The sequence below is a fragment of the Neolamprologus brichardi genome, chromosome 8 (assembly GCF_056152115.1).
Source record: "Neolamprologus brichardi isolate AB-2024 chromosome 8, ASM5615211v1, whole genome shotgun sequence".
NCBI lineage: Eukaryota > Metazoa > Chordata > Actinopteri > Cichliformes > Cichlidae > Neolamprologus > Neolamprologus brichardi.
This window is the reverse complement of record NC_142111.1, coordinates 1,644,898-1,668,874: the sequence shown is the minus strand read 5'-3', so window position 1 is coordinate 1,668,874 and position 23,977 is coordinate 1,644,898. Positions and strand designations below refer to the sequence as shown.

Below are 23,977 nucleotides of genomic sequence, written 5' to 3'. Positions count from 1 at the left end.
AAGAACATTCCAAAGCTCTTCTTTGGATGCTAGCTGCGTTTTCTTCTGTTCTCTGTAAAGGTGATCCCACATCTTCAATAATGGGATCAGGGGTCTAGGAATGCAAATCCATGACTCAGAGTGTCCATGTGTAGTGTGTGTGTGTATTTGTGACAGTGATCTGACAGTAGTTTTCTGCATTTAGAATTCCATCAATTTTATCAAGATCTCCAACACTACTGGGTGCAATGCCACCCCTAACCAGGACAGAGCTACCTTAAGTATTACAGAGGGCATTAGACATTAACTGTTGTACCTCTCTCCTGACTTTTACAAATTAATGACAGTTTGGACCAAAAGTTTAAAATTTTGATCACTCCATATGGTCTGATACCTTAGCCTTTCCTCCCTGTTTACCTACCGAAGAAGCATAGAATTCACATTATTTTGTGTACTAAATTAAATGCATTATGGATGTCTAAATTAGTGAAAAATGTTGGCTCAATGAAAAGGTTAAAAAAAAAGATGAGGCTAATTGAAAGGGATACTTAGTTTTTTATAGTTATCTGATTAAGTCCTCAGTATACACACTGTCTAAACATCGTGTTAAGAGTTTAGAAAATAGAAAGAAAGAAAAATGACCCAAGCCTGCCCTGATCCTAATATTAGCTGAAAGAAGAAGAGGCAAGCACATTATTATCAACTTGCTCTTCTCTATAACACTTTGTACCGTTGTCTTTCCTTCCTTCTTTTATTTCTACACTAAAGAGTTTCTTCCTCTTAATAAAAAAATCATGCAATCACTTTCTCATGTACATTAAAGTAGTTTATTGTAATCTTGGGATTTACCAATTTTCAAATACAAAAAAACAAAAACAAAAACATGAGCAAAGTCCCACAAAATTAGATGAATGAAAGAAAGATCACTATTTTAAGTGAAAGCTTCACCATTTTAATTTCTTGATAGAAAACAGATAAAAAATGATCAAAACACATTTCTGACATTTTCCACAGAAGCTGAATGCTGCTCACTTTTCTGCTTCGTGCCTAAAACACGTTATACACAACATGAAAAAGAACAAAACATATATGATGTAAAATCAAACAAACTAAATAGTTAAAAAAAATTACACTGCTAAATACAAAGTACACATGAAACAAAAATGGTCATTCTTCATATGAATTGAAGTTGGGAGAAGACACAAAGATCTTTTATACACCGAGCTGAACTCTTTCACCTCAAGTATATGTCCTGCATTTTTATTGTGTTTACAGTGTTTTTATTTTCATTGTACTGTCAGCTGCTGACTTAGACAACAGTCGTCGCAGCCTGTGCCCCACACAGAGTACATTTAACTGTGGGACTGTAAGTATTTTACATGCTGGAACCACTACATTTTCAGTTTCATTGTAGACTATTTGAATCTGTGTGATCCTCTTTCTGTGTAGCTCAAAGCAGACATTTGTCTAGGTATCTTTGTGAGGTAATTCACTGGCATCAGTGTATTCACACACTTTTTACCTGAGGTTTAACCATCTAAGTGCCTAACTCTAACCTAAAACGTACTGCTAACTTTACCCCTGAACAACCATTTGGAGGGTTCTCAAAGTGGTTACAAAGTTAGCTGGACATGTTTTGATTCTTTCTCTCTCTCTTTTTTTTTTTTGTCCAGTTGGTTGGTTTCCTGTGGAAATGACCTCTGTCATCACTCACTCGTGGTAGACAAGTGGTTCAAATGAAAACATACATACTTTAAATAGTAAATAGGGAATGATTTTGCAACATCTGCTCCTTGCTGCCCATTAGACAGAATTCAGATTCAATGCGCATTCACACCAAGAAGCCACTTTCCTTAACCAATCAAGCATTCCTGTGTCACGTAGTTAATGTGTAACAAATGTATGTAGAAGTCTTTTGTGCCTGAACATGCTGTAGGCCTTTAGGAAGGCCTTGCCGCAGATATGGCAAACAAATGGTTTTTCTCCCGAATGTATTCTAGCATGTACATTGAGATACCACATTTTTACAAACCCCTTTCCACAGATGTCACATTTATACGGTCTTTCTGTGGTATGGTGCATGAGAATGTGTTTCTTAACCTCCGAGGTTGATCTGTAGTACTTTTCGCATTCAGGCACGGTGCATTTGAAAGGTCTTTCTCCAGTGTGGATTAATTTATGCCTTTTCATCGTTGATGCCGAAAGCATCTTCCCGCAGGTCGGACATGGATTGCGGAACAACTCGTGTAAGTGTTTGCTCCTCTGGTGCTTTTTCAGCGCTCCTTTCTCTTTAAAGGACTTCTCGCACTGAGAGCAAGAGTGCTTCTTCTCATTGCGAGACTCGCTGTGGATGAAGTGCAGGTGGCGCAACATGTTGGACTTTTGGGCGAACGTCTTGCCGCACTCTGCACACAGATAGGGCTTCTCTCTGGTGTGGACCCTCTCGTGGTACATGAGCTCAGAATCACATTTGAATCTCAGGCTGCACTGAGAACACCGGAACGGCAGGTGGCCCGTGTGGTGCCATTCATGTATGATTAAAAATCGCAGCCTGGGGAGAGTTTTGGGGCAATGGCTGCATTTGAATGGTCTGCTGAGTTTATGGGTGTTTTCGTAATGTTTGAGTAAGGGCTTGAAAAGACTGAAAGACTTGTCGCAGCGGTTGCACTGAAACGGAGTGTGTGAAACTTTGTGCCTTGCCAGCGTCGCAGCATCTCGAAGGACCTTTCTGCATACGTTGCAGTAGAGCTCGTTGTGGGTCAGCGTATGCTTTTGCAGAGCAACTTTGTACTTGAACGCCTCTTGGCATATGTCACATTTGTAAAGATTCTTGACTTCATCTGGATTCCCTGGATCTACATGATGCTGAGCATATTCATAACAAGTCTTATTCAAGTGCTTCTTCAGAGAGGATATGAGTTTAAACCTGCTGTCGCATCGAGGGCACGCGTAGTCATTGGTGGGAAAGTGGGTTTTCATGTGAATTCTCAGAGTTGTGTTGACATGCTCTTTGCAGATAAAGCACTGGATTAAACGAGTGTGTTTGGTAGAGCTATGCTTTATGCCAGCAGTGCCCCGATTTCTGCTAGAATCTGACACATGTTTAGGACCCAGGAACGAAGGGTCCTCGTCTGAGCTGCAACAAACTGAACCATCTTCAGGGAAACTGTTAACAGGACTCACAACTGAAGACTCGTCGTCTGAGTAGTGAGACCATGAATCAGTTACACTGGGACTTCTACTAACAGTGTTATGACAAGAGTCCTTATCCGAGTAGTAAGACCAGGAGTCATCTTCACTGCAAGTACTGATGGGAGCCATGTATGAGGAGTCTTTGCCTGAATCCTCATTGTCTGACAGCATTTGAGAAACCCTCTCGAACTGTTTTGCTTTCGTGGAAATAGATTTGTCAGCGGGTAGGGCCTCTCCGCAGAGTTGTCCTTTCACCTCTTGGAGAATCTTTTTCATTCTTAGGCCTCTGTTTGATCTCACAGGTCGAGACTGGAAAGACAGTGGCAGGTCAAGTCTTCTTAGACGAACGTGGCACTCTTTGATTAGACAACAAGAACCATCTGTCTGACTTTGAAGATTTACATTTCCGTCATGTTTTGTTGAATCTCCTAAAGGCAACGGTGTTCCATTGTGCTCAGGAGTCCAATCACTTTTACCATCATTGGTCTCACACGTCAGTGATTCCTTTTCCGAATCTGATAAAAATAACAATTCATCCAAAATGCTGCCCTTTGCTTGTGTTTTAAGCGTTTCTGTTTTCTCTACACAGGGAAGGTTTAGAGCTGAAATGATCCACTCACCATCCAGAGAACTATCTGAAAAGACAAAAAAAAGGTGTCATAACAGTGAACAAGAACAGAGCTCAACACCCAAGTGCCATTCATTATTACATTATTGCACACGTCATACTAATCTGAGAACATTGGATTTATTTTTTTGACCACAAAGCAGCAATCTCACAAGCCAAACACACATCATTAAAGTGGACCCATTAAAAATCAGCTCCACATTTTTAATGTCAGACTCTATTACAGTAGCTTTGCATGGTTCACAGTTCAAAATAATCCTTATTTGTCTTATACTGGTCCTTTGTTTCAGCCTCGCAGTAAATCTGCTATCTGAAACAAGTTGTTTTAGCTACTCAACAGACCTTTAGGGTAACTTTCCTCCGATTAGCTGTCCCTTGCAAACTGCAAGTGGGCGGGGCCTTTAGCGCTCACAGCCAGAGTCATGCGCCTGAGATGGCTAAATCAGGGATACAGAGCTAAGAGTAGAAAATCTGTAACTACTTACCTATATGATCTAGTTGGTTAAGGTGTTTTTGATACTGCAGCAGAGTTTTGAGCTCTTCACACTGAGACACCAACTGCATGCAGTCCTTGAGAGCAGAAGAAGCTTCACCAAACATGGAGGCAACCTTTTAAAAATGAAAAAGAAAGAGCGGCGTACATTTGTTAATCTAGCTTAAAATAGAATTGGGTAATGTTGAGTAGCACTGTTGTGTACCTGCTGGAATGACTGAAGATGAAGAATCTTTTCAAATCTGGATAAAAACAGGCACATCAAAGTGTGAAGTGTTTCATCATATGCAGGACCAAACTCTACAGGGAAAACATTCTGAGAAGCACAAACAAGAAAGCACAACATGAACGTCCGAAACATACAGAAATATCACTGCTGGCGCTTTTAGTAAACTCAAAAATACACCTTTACACATACTAGACTACTTTACCACTACTAGGAAATGAAAGTACTCCAGCTTTGATAATAAAATAATAACACTTATAGGGTATTATTATCTAGGATGCCAAAAAGCAGTGAAAAAACAAATACAGACCTGAAAGAAGTGCTCTCTCTCTTCAGCATCATTCTGCAAGCTCTTTACAAGATCCACAAAGTTTGATTGTGGCAGTTCTACATTAGTACCACCAGCCTGCATAATTCATAATAATAACAATTAATAATGATAATAAGCTGTTTTGGGAATTGAAATTATACTGTCACAATAACAGAAAAAAAAAACAATGAAATCACCTCCACTAGCCATGCATTGATGAGCACTTGCATCCTGTCCAAGTGTGGCTGGATGATCTCAAAGTCAGCAGGAGCTTCACGCTGGTATAACTCCAGGATCAGCTGAGAGCGCAAAGAAACTGATGTTTAATAGAGTGACATGAACGATCACTATTTCAATTTTCAAGGGGTTGGGCACCTAAATCATCATAAATGCGACTGTAAGGTCCTGAGAGACCTGAGAAAGGATTATTCAACAGTAGTAACCTGCATTGTTTGCCAGCATGCACGGCTTTTATCAGCAATACAAACAGGTAGCACAACCTGTCCCACTCACTTTTGTCATTTCAACCGTTTTCCATAAAAGGAAACGGGTTAACAGATCAGAGAAGATCCAGAGCAGAAATGAGACTTCCACATGGAAATGTAAAAACAGCACCAACACTGAAATAAGTCCAGAGGGGATCCGCCAAAATTTGTTTTGGTTTTGTGTGGAAGTTTCTAGTCATGCTTGGTATCGTATTTCACCTTAGTGGCTTAATTGCTGAATGGCACAACTAATTAATTATTAATAATCACATTCAGATTGAGGGGACTTTCCCGCTAATGTGTAAATCTTTGCATCACCAAAGCGTGAAGCCAAGTTGCCTCTGATGCCAACACTGAAGCATACGTGTGTGGACGAATTTAAGACTTTGTTTGTTATCTGCACAAGTGCTATATAAATATCAGCCCATTGTCTTTTACCAAATGGAATGCTACTGTGTTGGTGATGGATACGCCGGCACTCTGTACAGGCACGTTGATGTTGAACGATTCACCACTGTTTTTCTTGGCCTCTGTGTATTCACCATACTGCAATCGGTGAATTCTTTGAGATCCAGACACTGCTCTACACTCTACACTTATTGCAATGGTTCTTGGGTTACATCACTTGATCTAAATGCCCTTAGTCAAGTGTATTCAGGAAACTTCACAATGCGTGGTGCTTTGTGACTGGTATATGCAGACACATCTCCAGGTGGTGATTTAGGGAGTGCTAGATGTTCTTATGCTTTTTGATCATTTAATTACAGGAAGCTAGGAAGTAGATTAATTCTACTTCCTAGCTTGTAATTAAATTAAATGTAATTTAATGTAGTTTAATTACATTTAATAATTAAATGTAATTAAATGATCAATTACAGGACACTTGCAAGCTTCCTGCAAGCTTAATTACAGGAGCTTGCAGGAAGCTATAAACTAATATATATCTAGTTTATATTAGAGTTATAAACTTTTCCCACAATCTACTTAAAGATTAAAGGTTTGAGAAGTAGAAACATGGCTGTGTTTGTGGCAGAATGCCTGAAAAAAATAATATAGCTGACTGTGGACATTAGATTAGTGGAAATCTGGAGTTTGGACTGCATAATCCAAGTGTGACAATGTTGACTGTGGATACAATGTCTTCTGAGACACAGAGAAGGTGAACAGATGGTATCTTAGTGTGTGGTTCCCAAAAGGAAGGATGTAGGAGGAGTGGTGATGGCCACCCAATCAAATGACCTAGAACCAACTGACATGTCAGAGCACAGAGTGATGGAAAAGCAGCCAACTGTTGGATGTTGGAAATGCTCCAGTCCTCGTGAAGCTGGTTGCCAAAGAATAAGATAACAAAAGCCGTGCAATCGACGTAAAAGACAATTATGACGAAGGCAAAAAAAGTACAAATCCATCAAATCTACCATGACTTCATTTGCAGATGCTGATAAACTCACCCGTGCTCTGAGGCCCAGGCTGAGTTCAGTCCGCTGGCGGCTGGTGAGCAGCTCTGGAAGAATGTCTGTAACCATAGACACAAACTCCTCAAGCATCCCGTAATCAGCTATGACTTTTTGCTGGATGGTCTGCCAGACGGCCGCGGAGACCAACCGAAGTGGTGGGACCAGGAGGCGCAGGGCAGTGAGCGAGAGTGTTGCACCTGAATGTGAACAGAAGTGGGTCATTTTAACATCGGGGATAAATGTTTTATTATCAGTATCCATAAAATGAACCATAACTTAAACCCAGACACAAATATTTGGCTAAACACAGCTGTCCAATTGTTTGCATATTGTTTAGTGGTGACCTTGCTCCAAATGCTGCTCATCGTCTGTTTTGTAAATGAATAACTCATTAAAACTGACTGTTTTGACTATTATTGTTGTTATTATTATTATTATTATTACTACTACTAAACTAAAATATGTCATTTGGCCCATAAACTAGTTCCTGGTTTATTGTGCAAATTTTCTGACAATGAGTTTCATGAACATGGGATTTACTAAACTGCAGGGCCAAAATATTGTTTTGCTCTTTTGCTTTGTGTTCCTTGATCCTTTCATAGCAAAGCAGTCGCATACACATATTTAATAAACTCATATGTATATGGTGGTGTTTAGCCCTATCGCCTAATAGCAAGAAGGAATCCACTGGTCAGTTGAGGCATGTTCTACCCGTTGCCTGCACAATACACAGACATCTGTAGTACTCAGTAGGCTGGCCAGTAATGAACTGTTGACATACCTCGCCTCTGTCAGTGCGCCCCAGGATGACTGTGGCTACATTGTAGCTTGCCATCACCAGTGTGTGAATGTGTGTGTGAATGTGTGGATGACTGGATGTGTAAAGCGCTTTGGGGTCCTTGGGGACTAGTAAAGATGCTATACAAATACAGGCCATTTACCATTTACCATACAACATTAAATCAAATCTATACATCTGTTTGAAATCTACTCACAATTGAAAAATACAACATACTGTAGTCTACTATTACTTCATGGTCAAATGAGTTTTGCTCAGAGTGTCACATTTAAGAATGCAAGTATTTATAATGCTCATGACAGATGGTAGCATCGCAGCCTCACAGCAAGAAGGTCGTGGGTTCAAATCAACCAGCCAGTTGGGGCCTTTCTATGTTCTCCCCATGGTTGTGTTGGCTCTCTCCTGATACGTCTGCTTCCTCCATCAGTCCAAAGGCATCCAAGTGAGGTTAACTGGTGATTCTACAGTAAACTGGCCATAGGTGTGAATTTGAGCGTGATTGCGTGTTAGCCCTGCAATAGATTGGAAACCTGCCCAAGGTGTAGTCTGCCTCTCTTCCTATGAAAGCTGGTACATGCTCCATTGTAACCGTTTATAAGTTTGTCGCAAAATTTCCACCACAGTGCATTTAGATTAAGTGAAAAGAACCCACGAAAAACGTCTCCAACATGTTGTTGGCATCAAGAACGGAAGCAGAGACCACTTTAAATGAAAGCGTTCACTTTAATTGAATTCGGTACTACAACCTAACTATACCAAATTCATTTGTAGACAGTGCCTATGTTAGATGTTCCACGTATTTGCATAAAGTGCCTATTTAAGAAAATGCAGGCAGTGTTACTCATAACTGTGCTATTTTTATTCGACTCTAAATCCCCAATATTTTATTACTACTCATCAGCGTTTGTGAAATATCTCCTCCGTTAAAATGCTACAAAAGCAGCTTGTTATTCAGACTGTCTGACTAAAAACTTAAACTCTTTACAGTGATGCTAGGAAAACTTACCTGAAGAGTTAGTAGATTTTCCTTCTGAAATATCATCTTCCATCCTGTTCATCCACTGCACTCGATCGCACACAATCAGAAATTAGCTATAAATATAGAGGGGTGTCCTTTCTTTTCCACTACTTCTCCTTTCTTCGTCAGACACGTTAAAACCGTCACTTGTTATTTATGACAATGACTAAAACCAACGCGACTCAAAAATGGGGGGAAAGAAAAAAGCTTGGTCCGACGACGTTTTTGTTCCGGGTGGCTCAAATCGATGGTTCCGAGCACACTCGTCATATAATCCAGCCCCGTCAACACGTAACAACTAGTGCCGTGTGATACTTCAAAATCGGGTATTAGTCTGATACCAAGCAAATACAGGGCAAGTTTTGCCGTTACCAATACTGAAAATGATTCTTTTAAACTAAAAAAGGCCACTTATATAGGATAGAGCAGTTTTGAAAAGAATAATACTCAATTTGCATTTTTTTCTTCTTTTAATGATCACTAAATCACTATGATTTTTCCTCTACAGTAATTAACAGAACAAAACTAACCCCTCTGATTTTATTTTCTTTGTTTTTTGGAGACTTATAATTTAAATGTGTCTGTCTCTAAAGCACTTTGAGTTAGCTTCTGTTTTTTAAATGTTCTATAGTCTATAAATAAAAAATAGACGTAACAATCAGCACAAAAAGGTTAATGCATTTTTTGCTGATTGGTTGGTTAATAAATTCGTTAATCTAGCGAATGATTGAGCAAACAGTAGAATCAGCAGTCTGTTCACGCACCACATTTAATGAAAATATGTCTATAAATCTGCAGTTTGGAATAGTATCATGCTTAAGAATGCATTATTGTCTGCATTTTATTTAAGTTTTTTTTTTTTTTAAATAGTGGTGTAGTGGTTAGCAACTTCCTTCTCCAGTCCAAACACATGGGTTAGGTTGTTATTATTCTAAATTGGCTGTAGGTGTGAATGGTTGTCTGTCTTTATATGTTTTCTCTGCAAACTTATGTCTTGTCTCTGTTGTCTCCATATGTACCCTATAATATAAGTACATACAGGTTTTAGAGCAACTTATGCTCTCATCCAGGTTATTCTTTCAGGGAAGGCCTTAAATTTTTCACCAAGACAATGCATACCAGGATATATGTGTCCAGTCTCCTGGACACATATATGTATCTTCCTTCACTCTATGATAGTAGCCAGCAATCTGCCTTTACCAGTCATAGTCTCTACGTTTAAATGCGTCCTCTCACCTCTACTGCTTTCCTTCTCTCTCACTGCCCCCTAGCATGCCTTCATTCTTTTGTCTTCTGCCAACAGCAGCACAGTTTTGACCAGCAGTGAAAGCACTTGTTGTTAAACCAGGCCTTAACCAATCCGGTATGAATGGAAATCTCATTCTGTATTATTTGCATGCTTAATTTATATCAGATGCACTTCTTGAGGCAAAGTTCCCCATTCATCAGGGCTTGGGATACTAGGAGTACACTGGTGTGTGCCCCCCAACATGGGTGGAATACTGACACCAAAAAGGGAAATTCCAGTATATATGAAAATGTGATGAGCTTATTAGACTTTCTGCATCAGCAGATAAGAAAAAGTAATAATGTGTAACGTCATAGGAGCAAAACTTGAGTGGAATCACAGTACTAAGACAAATGTTTCCCACAAAGCTTTTATTAGTGGTGGTAATATCATGCAAGAGCTCTGGTGAGAAATGAAAAAGAGAACTTGAGAATGATGAGCATGAAAACTCTATCAGAAACCAATATAACTTCATAGGACACTGCCGCAGTCTCTTTCCAAATCCAATAGGGAGATTCCTTTCTTAGGGTCAAATTATGCACAACAGGTAGAACTTTCTACAGACTGTTTATTGGAAACCAGCAGGAAGATTTAAAAAATAAATACATTTGCAGCTAAAAGAAAAAAAAAAGACCTCTGCAGTGGGACTTCACACACAGCACATAACCAGTGAGTTTATGCATCTCAAACATATAAAAGGAACCATCTGAAATGATGTATAATTACAGGTGGCATCGGTTACTTTAAACGAAAGCAATTAATGGTGAGTTCACTGACTTTCTTCACACATTTGTTTTTGTTTATGTTTACTCCTAATATGGACCGTGCTTCATATGGCAATGGAGAATACACTGAGGATCTAATGCCCATCATTTCTGACAGCATTCGAACCAAAATATATTCTAAAGTTACCTTCAGAGTTGCTTTGATTTCGAAAAAGAACAATTTATGGCATCTACTACTATTTTTTTTCCACCAAAAGGCATGAGCAGCAGTCATTACAAATGGGAATGCATACTGGCCAAAAACAGAACGGCAGAATCAAAGTTATGGGACAAGCCTCCTCAGTCAGATTTAGAAGAAAAAAAAAAAAAAAACAAGAACAAAGAGATTTTATTTTGATTGCAAATACTATTAAAAATGCTCAATAATATCCCACCACAAGAAGTCTGCTTCTATATCATACAGTGCCAAATCACAGGCAATTTTATCTCCCGAGCTCCATCGATGTGTCGAATCTCCAGAGTACACATTTTATGTAGAAAACATTTCTCGCTTTTTTTTTTCCTTCCGTTATACAGAGTAATAAAAAAAGTTACGGCAAGATGCATCAAACAGAAATCTGCAGGCCAAGGAGCAGCTGCTGAAGGTGTTCCAATCCACTGATTCTGGATCAGCCAGTGGCTCCTGCTAGCTCTCTGTCTCAGGCATCTTACACTGGTGGGAGGGGAAGAGGAGGAAGTGACTGCTGATATTGGGGGAATGGGGCTGTCAGAGGCGTCTGCTGCCCCTCCTCCTCCCCTCCAATCGCCCGATTTGAGTCTGCCAAAACACTCTTCTTTGGCACTTAGGCTGGCAGACTCAGCTTCTTTCCTTTCAGTACTGAAACCAGACAGGACAGATTTATGTTAAACATGTTAGACAGCGAGCATTCATCACAAGAAGAAACATTGATGGATGGATTTTTTTCAGTTTGGTGTTTTTGCTGCCTGAGACTTGAACACCGAAACTTATATGAAAACTTTATTTTATCAACATTTGTTTAAACATCAGTGTAGTTAAAGGGAACTTATTATACCTGAATTATTTAAAGCAATCAAAGGGATGTGAAGAAGCCACTGCTATTTATATCCAAATGTCTATGCGCTGTGTTTAAGAGACATCAGCTGAAGTCGATCTATGATTTTGATGAACACCAGTTTCTACCACAAGATTGTGGAGTGACTATATGTACTGCCCCGTGTGCTCTGAAACATGAGTGTAAAGCCTGGTTTGTGGCCACTGCATTGGTTGTGTTGTTTGTGTCATCAGTGAGAAAAAAAAAAGGAAGTCGTCTTAAACTCATATTAGAAACTCAATAAATGATGAAGCATCGAGGGCGTTTCTGAATTTTTGTGATACAGTAGTTGATATGACCATGAATCTCTTCCTGATACTCTTTTGTAAACAAGACAGTTATGAACTCAATGACATCAATTTATGGACAAACCTTAAAAGTTTAGGATTGCAAATCATGCACAATCTGATATCCTCGTGTTGGTGTTGTTCCCAGATCATCATACTAAAGGTTGTTCCAGGATCAACATTGCAAGTGACCAATCAGAATGTTGTGATGTTATACTTTTGCGACTTCGGGAAAAACCGGCGTAAAACAAAAAACTGTACTTAAGCTGCGAGAAACCGCCTTTGTCCGCCGATCAACGGACCCTAACCCTAACCCTTTAATAAACACTAAGCAGAATTGATATTGTCCTTGCAACATTGGAATTTCATAAATGCACGAATGGGTTGGTGCGCAAAAGAATAACGTCACAATAATGTGATTGGTCACTTGCAATGTTGAACCTGGAACAACATTTTCATGATGATCTGGGAACAACACCAACACGACGATATCAGATCATCCGCAAATCATGAAAAGAAAAAAACCCAAAGAAGAAAACAAAACACTACACACAGTAAAAACAAAATGTTCAGATTGGAGAATCTAATCTTGTGCTCATGTTTGCTTTGTCCTTGAAACAAATGACAACATATCTGCACTGCTACCATTAGAGAGATTCAAACTTTGGTTTGAACAAATACATATTTGATTAAAAAATGAAATGAAAAATGCAGCAGCACTCACCTTTTGTTACATACAAATAGAAGAAGTCGCAGTAGAGGATGGTCTGCACCACTCCAGCAACGATGGCAATCATATCAAAGAACCCCTCAAAGTAGAACCTCCATATCCAGTTGATGAGGTAGAGAGCTCTGTACAGACCCAGGAAGAACAGGTAGTGGGTGGTGATGGTCTCAGCTTCTCCCGTCTTGCTGATCATGAAGAGCTGAGGTAGTATGGCCACTGACTCCAAGTAGATAGAAAATGTCCACAGGATCTGAGGTGGAGGAAATGGATGGCAGAGTGTCAGCAGTGACGTGTGTTTTAAATTTACATACAGAGATTTTATCATGTTTGCCAGCGTTGAATGGCGGGTATAACTGCGAGTACTTGGGCGAATGTTAAAGTGATTTTCCTGGACTGAAAATCAAGCTCACAGAAATCTTCATCTCTGCAAGTCAGTGTGTTGCAAATACGTGAAAAAAGAAAGCATGCACATGTAAACAAACCAGCCAGAAGCCCGGTAAAAGAAATCAAACTGAAACATAACTTTTTCCCTTTTTTCATAGTAAGTCTGCACTGGTGCATGCATGCTGCATGGCTGCTGTCTCACGTGACTGAGTTTAACATGTATGTGCATCCTGTTCCCTCTATAGAATGAAGTGCTGGGTGATTCCTCAGACTTTGGTTTCAGTTATGATTTTCTCTTCCAAAGATTTTGAAAACAACTTTGTTTGGACCTAAGTTGGGCTACATGTCAGTCACGGATAATACACGTGATCTAGGCTTTGAAGGAGGCATACTCCGTTTCCTCCATGTCCGTGGTATAAGATGCAAAAAACGTAGCCTAGTGAATGATGGTAATGCAGCATACAGCGCTCCACATCAGGTAGAAAAGTGCACATTTGTTTCCAGTTATGAAATATGTCATTAACTCTGAACGCTAAATTAAAGCCAAGAAACTTTCCAAGCCATAAACAGGACCCAACACGGCTGCCTTTGAGACGTTTTAAACAGAGCTCCACCACAATGATGGAAACTTGAAGCTAGGGCTGGGCTATATCATACCGTTCACGGTAATACCGGTATAATTTTGGGCAACGATAGAAAAATGAAATATCGCGATAGAATATGGGTAAAACGCGCATGCGCAGTGCTTTTGTTTTCATACGCACACGTCGGAAAAAGCATTGTGGCGAAAGCAAATCGTTGAATGAAACGGATGAAGCAGAACTGGTTTGTAAAAATGCTGCAACTTCAGTGGTGTGGAACTGGTTTACCTTTCGACCGTCAGACACACAACAAAGCACTATTTTTGGTAGAGCATGCTAGTGGGCCGTCGTTATTACCGTGTTTTTTGGAAAATACGGCACACTTAAAATCAATCCTTTGATTTTTCTGAAAGTTGACAGTGCCGCGTATAATCCCGTGTGCCTTATGTATGAACTCTGGTTGTGTTTACTGACCTCAAAACAATTTTATGTACACGGCGCTCGAAAATCTGTCAAATGTTTTAGTGCGACTTTGCTAAGCTACGAAGCCGCACTGCTTGATGGATTGTTGGAGCATTACGGCTATCGTAGGCAGGAGCCTGGCGGAGTGATAATACTGTGCTTCTACATAATATTACCGTATATTGTGTGTGTATAACCTCTTTTTAAGTTTTGTTATTATTATACATGGTTATGCTGAGGATATGTCAGCCAGTTTCCACTGGAAATGCCTTTTGGTTAAACTGTCAGCAAGGAATTTGCACTGTTAATTTTTTATATAACTTTAATGCACATAAAACAGCTGCTTGTTTAAGTGAAAATACATTGATGGGTTGTTGTTTTTTTTGCACAAATAAAGTTGTGGAGTTGTAAAGTATTTTGTCTAGTGTCAATTATATCGTTAATGCAAATTTTCAAATGTATATCGTGATAAATATTTTTGGACATATCGCCCTGCTCTACTTGAAGCACCATGTTGCTGTTCAGCACATGAGGATTCCCATACCTGCTGCTCTGTTAATAGTTCGACACTACCATCTATGGCACTATGACAACACAGAAGCAGCATGAAAGATTGACTGCTCTTAAATAGTTGGCTTATAGGTGCTGCAGAGATCCTGTCATAGTAGGAATTAATCTAGATGACAGCCCTCTTTTGTCTTCCATAACTTGCATACCAATTTCTCCTCGCTTCTTCTTCTTTTACATTATCTATTCTTTTTTTGGAGTCTTTGAGTAGTTGTCTAATAACAGTCATTTCAAGATTTAACAATATAGTCATGAATTTTATTTTATCATAGAGCAGCCCTGGCTGTGTGTTTGAATGTCTGACCTCCAGAGGAGAGAAGTCATGGTTAACCAGGAAAGCCAGGCCACCAACAGGGACGACCAGGAACTCCACTCTGAACGTGTCATGGTTTCCATCGTAAGTTGCCTTGAACTTCATGTAGATCAGGTACACAGTGGCGTATGAACATCCGATGTAGATGATCTGAAATATAAATGGGAAAGCATTAAGACTCTCGTGACCTAATGGCCTGAGGTACTTGCAGCTGTGCAGCATGGACACCTCGTACAAGCCTACCACTAATTATTTGGCAGCTGTATCGTTTAGCAAACACTGACATGTTGGGCCTGGTGTACTGGTTACGCCCACACTGTGTTCATTGCTTGGATGGGAAATGCTGCAGGATGTGATGATGAGAAGGGGGCAGGATCTTACCTTCATGGTGGTGTTGTAGAGAGAGATGAACGATGTGAGCAGGTCAAGGTATCGAGTGGTGAACACCAAGGCAAACAAGATCTGACTCTTTCCCGAAATACCTGTGAAAGGCAGCACAAAGTATTTTAAACTTAACATTATAATGTTTTACTCCCTATTATGTAGTTAGTATAGGAGCAGAGGATATTATATAATTGGAACAAGTATCTGGTATGTTGACATGTTACAAAACCTGTTTTTTTAATCATCTAATACTATAAAGAGTTTTTTCACCTCATTCATGCTCAAATAGCTGCACTACTATTACTCACTAATAACAGAAATCTTCCAGTGAGTTGATTTTAAACTTTAAATGCTCGTTTTTGAAGTTGTACATAATCAGAGCTCTGGAAAAAGCCACCAGGGTATTCGTCCTTGGAAACACAAATTGTGAAGCTGCTTGGAACAATCTAACGTTGTATGTTCTGCTACTCCCATTAAGTGTGCTAAAACAACATAATTGTTTAAAACTAAACTAAAAACTTGTGTAGTTATCTGAGGTTTTGTACTTCCTGATATTCATGTATTGTTTTATTCAATTATGGCTCCTTTATCAAGTTTCATTTGAAAGTTTTATCACCTTTACTGGTCCACTGTTTGTGAGTCATTTCAATTTATTTCTGCTTCTTTAAGTATTGTTAAAGCAGCCACTCCCATTAGGATGGAAAGGGATAAAGGCAATCACTCAGAAGTACTTTGATTTGCAGGAACAAATAAGCCTAAGGCAGACATGTCTGGGGGGGCAGAACTAGTCCACCAAATGTCCAATCTGGTCTACACACAGACAACGCATGTGAATTATAGATTCAACATGAATTGAAAAACACATGCAATACCAAAAAGTTGATTCGGTTCATCTAAACGTAGTGTTTTCAGTGGGAGAAACGTTTTGTCACTCATCCAAGTGACTTCTTCAGTCTCAGCTGACTGCAGGTTTCCCTAAACTTACAAACACTACATTTGCATATTGACCGAAACTAGCACCACATGAACATAATCGATTTTTTGGGATTTCTTTACCTGGATGATTGAGCATGCATCAAGACACATGCAATAAGACTTTATGTTAGAGTGTGCACTTTTAAAAAAATGCATTGCTTGCTGTTCATGATCTGTTAATAAATGTCAATTAATTAACAGATGCAATGGTTTACTTGCACAAGTTAAAAAACACAGGCTATTATGCAACTGCTTTACTTGCTTGCTCAACTTGTAATCAAATTTAACTGTTTGTGACCCATTAATGAATTCAACAGTCCTCTAAGGACACCAGGTGATCCAAACCCTTCGTTTTGTTCCCCTTTACACTCTCACACACCAGTGTGTGGTTTAATCTGGGACTGGCTCCCTTGCAGTGATAGCAACCTAACCTTTGGCCACAGCAATAACAGGAAAAACAAAGTTTCACAGAGTGCAGCAATTTACTTTTCCCTCAAAGACCTGCTGGACTTGCAAGCAAAAACATTCACCGACTTTGCATGTGCAGAGTCGGGAGCACTCGATGCTGCCACGTCAGAGAGGTCAAACCAGGCTGTAGTAAAGCAAGTCACAGGAACAGTAAGGCTGAAACGTGGAACTAGCTTAGTGTCAATCAGGTGAAATGACGAAGCCAAACTATCAAGTACTGTGGCCCTCAGGTCCCCCATCTAACGCTAGTTTGGGGCCAAATGGACTGTCAAGACAAGCTAGTAGCACAACTGATGACGGAACCACATAACAAGTTTCAGGGTCCTATTCTTAAAAGGCACAGTGACAGCCGCGGGAGTGGTTGTCATTACTTGATGACAAAACATACCGCTGAAATGGACAGGACTACTAGCCAGCTAGCTAACATTAGCCAAAAGCTGGCTAATGAGTTCCAACTAACTACAGATAAGTTCCACGGTGGACAGCTTTCACTTCTCCTCAAACTGCTAATTAAACGAGAAGACACATGCTGTGCCTACTAAGGTTCGCTTAAACTCTTAAGTTAAAGACTTTGGCTACTCACCGGCACAAGACCTGGTTTTCCATATTTTTAGCAGCAGGATGATGATAGCTGCTAAGTGGGAGAGGTCGCCGGTTAGCCTGAAAATATTCATGTTTGCAGGAACGCGGCAAGTAGCAGGGCGATTCTAGATTCTCTGAAGAACTCTGCCTGTCTCCGGCAACGGTTATTTTTCTTATCCGACAGCGCTGAATGACACTGTGGTGTTAGAATAAACGGTTTCTGGGTCCAGAAGATGGGAAAATGGCGAGTCAAGCGCGACGTGGCTTGGGGACGTGGCCAAGACCGCAGTATCCAATGCAAGACGGGAAACGCTCTTGGTCCCAGCCAATCAGGACAGAGCGATCGGTAATTTGCATAAACTATGCTGGAGGAAACGTTGCCTTGAAGTTCTACGAAAAAAGAAAGTAAATACAAGTTTCCCTTTTCCCAGTTGCAATGGTCAAGGAAACGAAACAGGAAATCAGCGTCTATCCTTTACTAAGACACGTGTAAATACGTGGAGTTCAATTTTACTTTAAGGAATATCCAGTTTCATTCAGGTGGTACTATGTTCATCCTATGTATAGCCTAGTTGTAATTCGTTATATTTTGTATAGTTTAAGATTTTCTGTAACTTGTATTTTTCTTTTTTTTCTTCCCATACCTACTGGAGTCAAATTCCTTGTTTGTTTGCACAAATTTGCCCAAATAAAGATGATTCTGATGTGTAGTTAAATTCTCCTTATGAAACAGAATTTAACTCTACACATTGCTACGACACAGAATAAGTATCTTTATGCATATTAAGAATGTATAACTACATTTACACAATTTGGGAGTAAGTTCTCTCCAAACATTTAATTCCAGAAACTGAAGAGCTTATTTGCAGATTTTTAGAGGCAATCCTGGTTTGTCTGCAGCAGGGGTTTACTCTCAGGTGGTTCCTGTAATCAGCCATCTGCCCATACTCACGTACCAGCTTTAGGCAGTCCTTGCCAAGTCCCCCAAAACTTTTGTTAGTGAAACAAACACCCCATTATATGACCCCATATGCTCATTGTGCTTTCGCTGCTCCATCTTGCAAACCCTGACTAACCCTTTAAGTACAACATGAATGAGACTAAATGGCAAGCAGTACGTTGCAGTCTGGTAACAAGAAAGAGCAGAAATGCATTTTTTAAATATGCATCAAATCAAAGATAATCCTTAAAATATTTAAGTAATGCCTACTTGCCAGACCACAAGAGCAAATAATAATAAAAATTAAAAAAAAAACAACAACAAAAAAACAAAACAGATCTGTTAAGAGTAGGGGATAATCTGATAGCTGGACTAAGTTTGAATCTGCTGTTTGGAAGCAGTGCATACATGTATAGTTCTCACAGAAGACTAGGCTTGGGATGCACTAGTATTGAATTTGTTGAAGGTACAAATTGTCAAATTTCTTTGAGGCAAATCTTACAGGAACTTCACACTGCAGCATGACAAAAATAAAATGAAGCCAAGAAATGCTCAAAAGTGTATTTTATTTAGAACAAACACTTAGACTGCATTACGTGTGGCACATTTCCCCCCCCCCAAAAATTCATTCTGCACCATCATTTGAGCAGCATAGATTCAGGCCATAACATTGAGAGACAAAGTTTAATTCATAAACAGCCATAAATGCAGGGCTTGCTGCTACAGCATTGCTTGGAATAGTAAAACCAGTAGTTTACAAGTCAATGTGGTAACGAAGGCCTTGTCCATTTATATCATAGTTACATCTACTAGCACCAACAGGCATTTTATATCAAGGATTAAAGATTTAGATGTTATTGTCAAAGTCAACACAGGATAAAGCTTTAATAATCTGTTTTCATTAAATAAAAAAGAAAGAAGAGGACTAGCTTTGAACAGTCGCAATATTCTTTGTGGTCATTTGAAAAGTTCTGCTTCAAGTTATTGTAAAATTATAATGAACTGGCTACAAAATGGGTGTTTAAATGCCTTGCTTTCACGTGCACCATCTTTACTGCCTGATATTGGGTAGAAAATTTGTTGGGAAAAATAAGGGTCCAGTTAAACACCATCTCAAGAGGGTCCTCTGCACCAATACAGAATGATACTTCCAGTGAGCACAGGTAACAGACAAAAATAATAATCTCATGTTTTGTTGGTTGTGTAAGAGTTATGACATCAGAGTCCATTAGTGGCATTTTCTTATAGGCCTTCCAGATTTTTGGGTCGAGGTCTCACTAAACAAGATGGCTGGTGAACATTGAAACTATGTTACCTGAGCTTCACACCCGACTCGCCACTTCTAAAAAGGTCAAACACTGATTCAAGAATGCTCATGAAAATATAACTACTCATGGAGCAGCCGCTTGATCATCTGAGGACTTTAGAACAAAAACTGCATCATCAAGAAGGTAGTAATCTCTTGCTATGTCCCCTTCGCAGAGGTATGGCAATCGGGTGAAGGACTCCACCTCAAACCCCACCTTTCGGAAAACCTCATTTGTAAGACTGTTTACTTGCTCCTCCCAAGTCTTGCCTTGAATTTTTATGTATTCTCTGGGACGCTCCCATCTCCCTCCTGGGGAAGAGACAAAAAGAGGCTGCTTTATCTGGACAGAAAATGGTTACTGAGCATGACATACAAGCAGCATTTATTTTCGACTGACCGATTTCTAGCCAAGGTTGGAAAGGAATCACAGCAGCCACGATGAGTCTTCCCGTCCCTGGAACCAGTGCTTGTCGGATGTCCTTCAGGAGATGCAGGGGATCGTCGCAGCGGTCGAGAAGGTTCAAACAGCTGATCACGTCATACTTAAAGCCTGTTTCCTGCCACGCATCTATGCCCAGCAGTCTGATATCAGCAGGAGAAATAAGCATTCAGTTACAAGACGTCATCCAAGATCACCCAGAACTTTCATTTAGTTTAACAAAACAAAAATCCCACACTCTTACCTGAATTTCTTCTTGCGGAGACGCCTTTTCATGGTCAACGACACTTCAGTTACATAGACCTCCGTGAAATGTGGTGCCATCACCTTTGTAACGCCACCATCCCCCGCGCCGAGGTCCAATAGTCTGTCAGCCACCCAGTCTGGCTCGATCCGCATCAGCTGATGGAACTGGTTCTTGGAAAACACGAACATAGAGCCGCGACCCAGAAACCTAAGAGGGAGCGCAAGTCAGGCGAAGATGGACTACAGGCGAAAGGAAGTCTAGCGTGTAAAGAACTCACCCATTAATGGAGGTACGCGACACCAGCGGGCTGAGGATAGTTGAGACGAGAGAATAATAGATTTGGGTGAAGAGATACGTAGACTTCTCTTCACTCTGTTCCACAAAAGCCCTGGTGTCCACATCCAGCTGGTTTTGGATAAACAGTGGCCGCAGCGATTCTTCCAGTTGGTCAGGATTGCACCTGTACCACTAAACAGGTTTTAGAGAAAATATGAAATATAAGGCACAGCTGAAAAGTACAGAAAACAATCAAGTGAGCATTGAGGATAAGTCACCGTCATACACATGAGTTCTCATTCAACACCAACCCTGCTGAGTGAACATGCTAACCTTGCTTTGGGCTGATTTGCTGGAGATGTTGTTCCAGTCGTGTTACACACATTTTATTTGCAAGACGTGCAGTAAGTGGGGGCCCTGTGCATGTTAAATGAATGAATGCAGCATGTTCTGAAGCACATTGTTCATTACAGTAAGATTATCATCAGTCAGTTTTTTCCTTTCAAGCACCACAGCCATATTATTCGCCCCATTTATAATTGTGCAACACTTGCAAGTCATCCACCGATACAACCTGGTGTTGTGCCAAGTGATTTCTGATGTTTCTATGTATATTTGATACATTTGCCTATACTGGTAAATATGCTGGGCATAACAAGATTTATGAAGAAGTTGTATATAAAATGAAGAAATGACCCGTTTTGCAAGTATATTTATGACTGTGTTAGTGTACCTACATTTTAAATCAATGCAGTTCATATTTTTATAAAACTGTTGTATGTTTTGAAATAGCCAGATCTTCCTTTACAAAACAAAAACAGACATTTTTGATGTCAGTGACACTTGAGCTGATTATATAAAAGTCACTTTGCCAAAAACGCACATATGTCTACATTGTGACAGGAATGTAGTTTGTGGCTCAAAATTACCCTCTCACACCCACGAGAGACTTCTTTGACATCCTTTTCCACATATTATAGATCAGCAGCTTAAATACGGGCAATAATTTTTGGGCAAATGCCGGAAATCACTTTGGCAAACGATCACTTTTTAGTCCAACATCTGCACAATTCATCCCAACTTTTCAGTATTTCACAAAGCCTCGTTTGACCCTTTACAGAGCCCCCGCAGTCGCGACAAGCACCATTCGCAGGTAACCTACCTTTGTAACGTCTATCGTATCCAGGTCGCTCAGCATGTTCACCAGGAGAGAGCGGACAACCGGATTTCGGATGTACTTCCCGGTCCACATCCTCTTGATTGAGAGCAGAAAGGCGACGTAACCTACGACCCACCCTACAAAGAGCAACGTCCTCAGCTGCAGAGGACACATAATGAATAAAGTCTTGAGCAGAAGAGACAGAAACCGAGAGAGAAGAGGCAAAGTGGCCAGAGTGCCGTGGTTAATATTAGATGGTGTTAAAGAGGCGAACAGCAGCCACTTGCAAAGCAGCACGTAGAGGCTTGTGTCCGGTTACACGACGGCAAACTAACCTGCGGGGGCAAGCGGAGGATTCAACAAGGCCCGTTACCATGTACTTAATCCCACTGTCAGCTTATTACAGTCAATTCAGTGCCGTCTGTAGGGTCTCTGCCCAATATGACAACAAAAAGTCAATGCTTTGTCTTCTTTTGGCTTTATTGGAGGCGTTTAAACCGCTTATGCGCGCTTTACCGCCACCCTATGCTTAGGCGTGTCTATTAGACGTGCTAAACCTAAACAACCCGTTTCCAGCACCTTTCACCTCATTATTTAAAACTCAGCATTTATTTAACGCGCCCGTGAATCATTTCCTGCAATATGTAGAAGTTTTCCAGTAGTTTCCTCCCCAAACCACGGCTTATTGTAAGTGAATATTAATAATATTAAGATGGAGGTCGCTACATGACATCACCTGTTAGTAAGTTCAATTTTTAAGCTTTGAGCGAGTGTTCGCTGTAATCTTTGCATTGTGCAGCCAGGCGTGATGGAAGGTTTGATCTGACCACGAAACAAGAGCATGCTCACTTGCTAACAAATGGCTGACCAATGAACAAACCCTGGATATGCTTCTGCACTACAGGACTAGAAATGTGAAAATGCACTGCATTTTATTCAACAGCCTGAAAGTAGAAACTAGTCTCAAATGGGAATGTTTAAAGAAGTCAGAGCAAAGGAACTCGGGGCCAGTTTTCCACGGACTCATGGTATCCTGCAGTCTTTTGACAGAGTCACCCTCCAACCATAAACAGGAGCATATTTATGGTCTGAAATAAAGGCTGTTCTACTCTAGGAATGTTTCCTCTAGAAATCTAGCAAGGTCTAAAAAAATAAATAAATAATATAAATTATTCTTGTCCGTTACTTGCACCAATGAGCAAATATGTGAATTTTTCCAACCAAGCTAGCAGGCATCTAAATAGTAGGGGTGCAACGATACACAAAATTCACGGTTCGGTTCGGTTCGATACTTTGGTGTCACGGTTCGATATTTTTTCGATACAAAAAAAATGTTCATGCCTTTTTATTAATTTGTCATTTATTAAATTTTCACGACACATTCTGCACCACATTTCTGTGCGTTCATCATTTGTTTGAAGCCAGCTCACCTCCTGCAACCACTTGTCCGAGAATACGCGCTTCTTTTGTGGTTCGGACTCCTTCTGACATTTCTTTGGAGGTGGAGGAACACCAAAGTAACTGCTTAAAGGAGCTTCTTCGACATCTTTAAGAGTTCTAAACAAATGTCTGTCCTCCTCCAGAAAATCTTATGTATGCAAACAGGCGTTGCAACTTCTTATCTTGTTTTTTATTTTGACAGTGAATGCGCACCTGCGGACCACTTATGTGTAGACCTGGTTATTTAGCTCGTCATATTGCAGCCACAGAAATTCTTTTGTCCATGAAACCATAAAGCTGCACTTTCTTTTTGCCTTATAGTCTGATTTGTCATAACTTTTCCGTTTTGTGGTAAGCTTTTCTTTGGCTGTCACTTCTTCACCCTGACCTGTCTTATTTGGCTCAGCAGAACTAAAATATATATCCTGCTGCTTTTACACACGCACTCACACAACGCTCAGCGATTCTCTGCGAGATCAACCTCTCACATGTTTAAGCTTGCTGCGGGAGATTTCATTTGTCATGTTTGCATAGTAAGCTAACGATTGATAAGATGATGTCAGAGGAATTGGTGCGCAAATTATCATCACTCACCAATCAGTGCTGTCGCTCTCTATACACAGTTCGCGCGATTGCAAAGTGAAAGCAAAAAACAAGGCAAATTCAAACGCGATTTCAATATGTCACATATTGACAGTGGCTCACCGATGCCAATGACATAATTA

The 23,977-nt window shown here is 40.2% G+C and overlaps 3 protein-coding genes across 4 annotated transcripts; all 3 read right to left on the bottom strand.

Annotated features, from left to right (window-relative positions):
- Positions 1–822: 822 nt before the first annotated feature.
- LOC102784082 (uncharacterized) lies at positions 823–8,800 on the bottom strand. Its single transcript, XM_035910388.2, has 7 exons — positions 8,576–8,800; positions 6,765–6,967; positions 5,026–5,127; positions 4,829–4,924; positions 4,498–4,608; positions 4,285–4,408; positions 823–3,806 (listed from the first exon to the last, which is right to left on the bottom strand). The coding sequence occupies exons 1-7, from the start codon at positions 8,625–8,627 to the stop codon at positions 1,864–1,866; spliced, it is 2,631 nt and encodes an 876-aa protein (XP_035766281.2). The 5' UTR covers positions 8,628–8,800; the 3' UTR covers positions 823–1,863.
- Positions 8,801–10,227: 1,427 nt separating this feature from the next.
- On the bottom strand, positions 10,228–17,734 carry kdelr2b (KDEL endoplasmic reticulum protein retention receptor 2b). The gene is made up of 5 exons (XM_006796926.3): positions 17,444–17,734; positions 15,415–15,515; positions 15,025–15,183; positions 12,724–12,976; positions 10,228–11,477 (listed from the first exon to the last, which is right to left on the bottom strand). The coding sequence occupies exons 1-5, from the start codon at positions 17,532–17,534 to the stop codon at positions 11,443–11,445; spliced, it is 639 nt and encodes a 212-aa protein (XP_006796989.1). The 5' UTR covers positions 17,535–17,734; the 3' UTR covers positions 10,228–11,442.
- Positions 17,735–18,931: 1,197 nt separating this feature from the next.
- On the bottom strand, positions 18,932–22,525 carry mettl9 (methyltransferase 9, His-X-His N1-histidine). 2 transcript variants are annotated; one of them, XM_006796924.3, is made up of 6 exons: positions 22,148–22,525; positions 21,816–21,998; positions 20,655–20,845; positions 20,375–20,584; positions 20,089–20,273; positions 18,932–20,000 (listed from the first exon to the last, which is right to left on the bottom strand). In XM_006796924.3, the coding sequence occupies exons 2-6, from the start codon at positions 21,984–21,986 to the stop codon at positions 19,774–19,776; spliced, it is 984 nt and encodes a 327-aa protein (XP_006796987.1). In that variant the 5' UTR covers positions 21,987–21,998; positions 22,148–22,525; the 3' UTR covers positions 18,932–19,773. The 2 variants fall into 2 exon arrangements, with proteins under 2 accessions (XP_006796987.1, XP_006796988.1); XM_006796925.3 differs by having other exon boundaries at positions 21,816–21,971; positions 22,148–22,489.
- Between the last annotated feature and the right edge of the window lie 1,452 nt (positions 22,526–23,977).

What these genes read in the sequence shown, in the direction of transcription:
- LOC102784082 (XM_035910388.2), bottom strand. Translation starts at nt 8,627, where the DNA reads ATGAACAGGATGGAAGATGATATTTCAGAAGGAAAATCTACTAACTCT. An exon ending in AAAATCTACTAACTCTTCAG is followed by an intron (nt 6,968 to 8,575) that starts GTAAGTTTTCCT and finishes GTTCACATTCAG; the next exon opens with GTGCAACACTCTCGCTCACT. An exon ending in TCAATGCATGGCTAGTGGAG is followed by an intron (nt 4,925 to 5,025) that starts GTGATTTCATTG and finishes TGAATTATGCAG; the next exon opens with GCTGGTGGTACTAATGTAGA.
- kdelr2b (XM_006796926.3), bottom strand. Translation starts at nt 17,534, where the DNA reads ATGAATATTTTCAGGCTAACCGGCGACCTCTCCCACTTAGCAGCTATC. An exon ending in ATGACTTCTCTCCTCTGGAG is followed by an intron (nt 12,977 to 15,024) that starts GTCAGACATTCA and finishes CCTCCACCTCAG; the next exon opens with ATCCTGTGGACATTTTCTAT. An exon ending in CTATTTGTATGTAACAAAAG is followed by an intron (nt 11,478 to 12,723) that starts GTGAGTGCTGCT and finishes GTCTGGTTTCAG; the next exon opens with TACTGAAAGGAAAGAAGCTG.
- mettl9 (XM_006796924.3), bottom strand. Translation starts at nt 21,986, where the DNA reads ATGTGTCCTCTGCAGCTGAGGACGTTGCTCTTTGTAGGGTGGGTCGTA. An exon ending in ATACGATAGACGTTACAAAG is followed by an intron (nt 20,846 to 21,815) that starts GTAGGTTACCTG and finishes AAACCTGTTTAG; the next exon opens with TGGTACAGGTGCAATCCTGA. An exon ending in TCGCGTACCTCCATTAATGG is followed by an intron (nt 20,585 to 20,654) that starts GTGAGTTCTTTA and finishes GCTCCCTCTTAG; the next exon opens with GTTTCTGGGTCGCGGCTCTA.